General features: G+C 43.5%; 2 protein-coding genes across 2 annotated transcripts in view; one reads left to right on the plus strand and one right to left on the minus strand.

Annotated features, from left to right (window-relative positions):
* Window positions 1-2,900, plus strand: part of LOC117482158 (formin-like) — a 45,299-nt gene extending 42,399 nt beyond the window's left edge. Inside the window, exons 16-17 of the mRNA XM_034130196.1 lie at window positions 1,015-1,096; window positions 1,206-2,900. Coding sequence (XP_033986087.1) covers window positions 1,015-1,096; window positions 1,206-1,250 — 127 coding nt within the window. The 3' untranslated portion in view covers window positions 1,251-2,900. The remainder of the gene's footprint in view (window positions 1-1,014; window positions 1,097-1,205) is intronic.
* Window positions 2,901-3,746: 846 nt separating this feature from the next.
* On the minus strand, window positions 3,747-5,565 carry grem1b (gremlin 1b). The gene is made up of 2 exons (XM_034130435.1): window positions 5,413-5,565; window positions 3,747-5,009 (listed from the first exon to the last, which is right to left on the minus strand). The coding sequence occupies exon 2, from the start codon at window positions 5,006-5,008 to the stop codon at window positions 4,460-4,462; it is 549 nt and encodes a 182-aa protein (XP_033986326.1). The 5' UTR covers window position 5,009; window positions 5,413-5,565; the 3' UTR covers window positions 3,747-4,459.
* Between the last annotated feature and the right edge of the window lie 435 nt (window positions 5,566-6,000).

Consider the following 6,000-nt stretch of genomic DNA (forward strand, 5'->3'; position numbering starts at 1 on the left):
CAGCAGAGAGGAAGGCCATCAAACTGGAGGAGCTGAGGCCTCGACCCTCACCCTGAAGAACGGGGGCCTGAATTTATGATGTTTCCTCTGACCTGAGGCTTCAAGTCGGGTTGGAGGTGGGGGGGCATTCCAACCAAAGGACAGCAGACCCTCCTTGCAGCCGCCTAGCTTTACTAGCAAGCGTTATGGGGGAACTGATAAACACTGTAATGATGCTGGACATGCAGCCCAAAGGGCAGGAGTGAAGCTTTTCATTACTGCATGCTCTCTCAGGGTTTTGAGTATCATGTAGTGCCTCCATGGCTCTGTCAGATCATGAATCTTACCTTTAGTGTCCTCCAGGAGATTCTGTCTAAACCGAGCGGTATCTTTGAGATGGAGATTTCTCAGGCCTGCCGTGTGCTCTCTCTTAATTGTTTACTAGGTAATCGTGTCTCTCATTACTCACAGCTGATCGTGCTTATGTACAATTAACTTTATTTTAAATACTGTTGCACACTCATAAAAGCCAAGTGTTTTTTAAAGGCTGCCTCATTATCTCATCAACCCACTGTCATTCTGTACTCCTACTGGCTTACGGGGCTTTCACTGACCGCAAGTGTGTGTGTGTGTGTGTGTGTGTGTGTGTGTGTGTGTGTGTGTGTGTGTGTGTGTGTGTGTGTGTGTGTGTGTGTGTGTGTGTGTGTGTGTGTGTGTGTGTGTGTGTGTGTGTGTGGTGTGTGTGTGTGTGTGTGTGTGTGTGTGTGTGTGTGTGTGTGTGTGTGTGTGTGTGTGTGTGTGTGTGTGTGTGTGTGTGTGTGTGTGTGTGTGTGTGTGTGTGTGTGTGTGTGTGTGTGTGTGTGTGTGTTGCCCTTACTTACAGCTTCACAAGGACACAGTGATGAGAGGGTCCAGCATGTGTAATGTTTTCCAAGTTACACACAATGTCAGGGCTTTTTGCGAAGCTTTCAGAGTGTGCGCAGAGTTTTAAAGGTTCTGTAAATGTAAAGTCAAGGACTTTCTTTTTCCCCATAGGTTAAAGGAAGCTCAGGAAAACATCAAGAAGATCACAGCGGAGAAGAGAGTGGAAACCAAGAAGATCAATGCCAACAGTCTGGTGAGAACTGATCTACATACAGCACAGAGATGGAATTTCCTGAAAGCTGCTCTTACTTGTGTCCACGATGAAGTGCATACTGAATATTGTTTGTGGTTCTTGCCAACAGAAAGAGAGGCTGCGGCAGAAGGAGGCTGGCGTGTCTTCCAGCTGAGTGAAATCGCAGCAGAAGAAGAAACAAGGAGTGGTAGGAGAAGATCGTAGATCAGAAGGCCTCATTGTGTGTGTTTTCCACCTGCCTCAACAACAGCGGTCTGCTCTTCACTCTCTCTACAGACTCACAAAAAAAACCTCGCCGGACAACTACTGCGGTTCTCTGTTTACTAACACCCACACATCCCCACCCTACCCTCCGATGCATGGCTGCGCACAGTCCAAGTGATGAGAGTCTTAAAGGCCAAAGATCGATCTCATTCATCCGGCAGGGCGCGACCTCCGAGTGCCCAGCTTGTGAAAGGTCTCAAGGGGTCAGTGGGATTCACAGCTGACGCATCCAAGAGGTTCCTTCTTGATCTACAAGAGCTGAGAAATCATTTGTTTCTGACGTAAGAGAGCAGAGTGATAACGCTGCTAGATTCTTCAAAGACGGTGCACATACGGCTGCCTGAAAAGGAAAATCCCCATTGACAAACTAAAAATCTGTGTCTGGAAGCGGTTGTTCCTAGCTTTTCATTCCCCACGGCTCATTAAAAGTCTTAGTAAATATGTCATGTTGTAGAATCTGCAGGGCCCGTGCAGCAGCAGGAGGATGATGAATGATCCGCGCCATGGCTTCATGAGCAGATTAAGACATGTTGTGTATAAATGTGTGTGCACACAAATTGTGGAGGTTTCACTGTTTCGTGTAGCACTGCACCAGACTGACCTCTCCTGGGTGGGGCCAGAGAAGGGGCCCTCAAACACACACAGAGGTACTTCAAAACATCAGAAGAAAACAGCACATTTTGCCGTTCACCCAGTCATCACAGATATTAAATATAAATTGTTAGTCCTTCATTGAGTGTCACCTTTAAGCACTTTACTGCTTGCTGTAGCTGTATGTTGTAGCTCGCTATTAGCTACACTCCCCTGGTTATGCTAACTGCGTGCATTTTTCAGATGTCCTCTTTTCCTATGCAAGGGTACCCTTTCCTTGTTAGAAGTTTTATGAATTTTACGGCTTTATGATTTAAACGTGTTCGATTACATTTTTTATGAGAAAGTCTAGGCAAGTGTGTGTTTTGTTATCTGAAATGTAAGATGTAACCACACTCCTGTGTCATTCAAGAAAAGTCTATTTATGTAAGGAAAGATTTATTTTCTGCCAAAAGGCATCAGCGTTGGTCCCTTCGAGGCTGTATTTTTATGAGTTGTAATTGGCTGAGAAGCTGCGTGGTTAAATCAGAAGAAAGATATATTTTCACATGGATGTTGTGCCCGAGATGTTGAATGTCGGTGGAGATTTGCCTTTTCTCTTTAGTTTTGGAGAGATGAGGATTGTATTTTTGGGTATTGAGAACATTTTAGTACATCACCTAAAGCCATGCGAGTTGCTATATCTCAGACAGACTTCTATTATCAGAGAATCCATCAAATTGCACCTTGAATTACTATTTTTACCCTCCTAAGTCTTTCACCTGTGCCATTTATTTTGTAAAAAGATAGATATTTCATGAAATGCTATGTTTAAATACTGACAAAGGAACTGCTGTAGCCTCTACTGTATGTATGTATGTATGTATGTAGCTCTCTTGTAGGTGCTCTGTAATTTTATGGAATTGTTTTAAATTTCGAGATTAAAGTACTGGATGCCGAACAAACTGGACCAACTTCTCTAAATGTTCTTCTGTCGACACTTCATTAGGCCCGCAGTGCACCAAGCAGATGTGAAATTAATGTGAGAAACCTGCGTCATCAAAGAGAATCTGATGATTCATAATTCAGCCAGGCTGTGAGTCAAAATAAAGTTATTCAATCAGGCCTCAGATTTAGACTGCGAAACATGTTCCGGTAAGACTCCTAAAATAAAGTGATAAATTGTGTTTACTCGAGGTTAATTCGTTTTCAGTGATTTACAGTCATTTCAAAAACGACATTTGTAATGTAAGAATTGCATTATATTCATCCAACAAGGATCAATAAATCACCAAGAGATTCTAATAAACAAACTGTTGATTATTGACTGTTTTAGCTCTGACTAGATTAACACCTGTGGCACATCCAGCTCATGCCAATGTTTTATTTAAACACCAAAAACCTCCTAAAGATTAAGGGTTTGGACCATGTATAATAATGGTTGTATTCAAAATGGATGCCTGAAGAATAATGGATTATCTAAATACCAAAACCTTTTCCTAAATGTGTTACTTATTTAATGAAGGGAAATTCCTCATCCTTCATACATTCCTCGTTTCAGTCCTGCAACAGATTTGCGAGCCATATAACAAAATACAGTGAAGTAAAATAACATAATTCCAAGTAATAATTGGAAAACGTAACTCCATTTCTTTCCTTAAAGGGACTGCTTTTACAATTAAATGTTTTTTAAGTCTGAGATGCTGGCTCCATGCTAGAGGAGAGCAGCAGATGAGGCCATCATTTAACATTTGAACACCTTCCTAATCTATATCAGGTGTAAAGTCACAGATGTACACAATATTAGAACATCCGTTTATTTTATATTTTCATGGATAATTTAATCAAAGGGATAAACAAACCGGTTACATCAAGGATGCCTTTACATTGACAACTATTTAATCTCGATACTGGATAACCCATCACTGAACAGCGTCTGGCTAATAAGCCTATCATCTCTAAAAGAGTAGGCATCCAACTTTAAAAAAAAAAAAAAAAAACTTTACCAATGGACTTGGAAATTCACAGAAATCAATTTACCTTCGGACATTCTTGTAACATCGAAATAAAAATCACATTTTCCATTTACAAATATCCTCGCTCATACATCAAATTCCACACAGTGGAAACGTCCAGTTCAGCAAACACATTATGCACATTAAAATACTAAATTGTACATTTCCTGTCACAGCAAGCGTTTCTATATTAAATAACCCGGGGTTATGCAGTCCTCTCGGGAGGAGGAAGCCGTGCGTAAAACGTGCCCATTCCAATTCAGCGTTCCTGTGCAGTGATGCTTGTTTTCAAACTGGTGAGGAGTAAAATGCTCGATGGTCTATAAGTTGCATGTCCATATTTGTTCACACGTTATGCAAGAAGAGACTGTAGCCTACATGTACGAAGCGTTCGTGAATGCATCCTCCAAGTGGAGACAGGCATGTGTTCTTGGCTATGTGACAACCTTTTTTTTCTACCAACAATCCTGTCCGCGAGGGATATGAAACACACACACACACCCAAGCCTTGTCTTTAGTCCAGGTCTATGGATATACAGCGGCACTGTTTGACGCGCTGGATGCGTTTCTTCTTGGTGGGTGGCTGCTGGTCGGGACAATTCAAAGTAAAAGTCATGGTGGTAAAACGCTTCGGCTTGCAAAACGAGCAGGACTGGAAGGCACCCTCCTCCCTGCGGATGTGCCTGGGGATGTAGAAGGAGTTGCACTGCCCGTAGCAGAAGCGGTTGATGATGGTGCGGCTGACGCAGCCCTCCTCGTGGATGGTCTGCTTCAGGGGCTGCGTCTTGCACCAGTCCCGTTTCAAATACTGGCGCTCCGTCACGTGTAACGCTTCCTGGCTGGACTCCAGCACCTCGTCGGCCGGGGAGGATGAGCCCTGCCTCTGCCGGGAGCCGGAGCCCGCCTGCGGAGTCTGCGGTTGCTGCTCCGATTCGTTTGGGTTGCTTTTGTCAGGATGAGGAATGGCGCCTTGTGAACCTCGGTTTCTTTTGGATTCCACGGGCGAGGAGAGCAACCCCATGATGAAAACCATACTGCAGAAGATACGCGTTGAGTTGGCCATCCTTGGGGAGAAGAGGAAAATAATTAATCACCTATGCCGTTTCAACTTTGGATGCGTTACGCACAGCTGTCAAAACTTTTACGCTGCGTAAAAACGCGCAGGCTTTTTACCTCAACAAAAAAAAACTAAACTACAAGAATATCTAAGTATTTGACTAACAAATATAATGTTTACCTTGGCCCGATACTTTATTAGGCTATTATGCAAAGTAATGCCACCAGATCTAGCCAAAGCAAACACTTTAAGACGTTTAATAAAAAGCTGAACATATCCACACATGCATACCAGTGGAGAACAAGCATGGCGTTTTGTAATTTCTAAAAGCAAGGAACAAAACAAAGTTTAAAGATGAATGAAGACCGTTCTTGAGTGTTGTAGTAATAAACAGTCCGAATGTAACTCACCTGCGCGAGTCTCCACTGCTACAAGTGCGATGGTGTGATCCTGTCAGTCCTCTCGCGGCACCCTGCGATGTGATAGGCACCTACTGCTGTCGGCCGTACACTGGTGGGGCTGTGGATGGGTGGGAGACTGAGCGCTCCATAGACAGGGGCCAGGGGGTTTAATACAAATTGCTCCAGCGCCGGACTGTCTCCCTTTTAAATGTCTGCCAGCTGAGATGTGCACAACAGTTCCCTCTACATTATTGGCTAAGCACAATGTAGAGAAAATCAAAACTATCCGCCCCCTCAACACTTCCCTGAACCCACTTCAAGAAAACAGACAACCGAGGAACAGCGAGGGCAGGCAGGGAGGGGAGGGGGGGAGACAAGCCGAGAGCAGACAGGCCGGAACGTTTATGCGCACATGGAGAAAAAAAGTAGAACTGGTGATTTTTTTTTATTTGATCAGAAGGAACATGATGATAATACCATAATATGTCACACTTTAAACCCAAATGTAGGCGTTCACGGTCCTCTCGTAAATTACGAATGCAATCTAGGTATAGAATCAATAAGAAATGTCGACTGTCTGACTCATATTACAGAACA

This window comes from Trematomus bernacchii, unplaced genomic scaffold, assembly GCF_902827165.1.
Source record: "Trematomus bernacchii unplaced genomic scaffold, fTreBer1.1, whole genome shotgun sequence".
NCBI classification, from domain to species: domain Eukaryota; kingdom Metazoa; phylum Chordata; class Actinopteri; order Perciformes; family Nototheniidae; genus Trematomus; species Trematomus bernacchii.

Coding starts and splice junctions, on each gene's coding strand:
- grem1b (XM_034130435.1), bottom strand. CDS start 5,008: ATGGCCAACTCAACGCGTATCTTCTGCAGTATGGTTTTCATCATGGGG.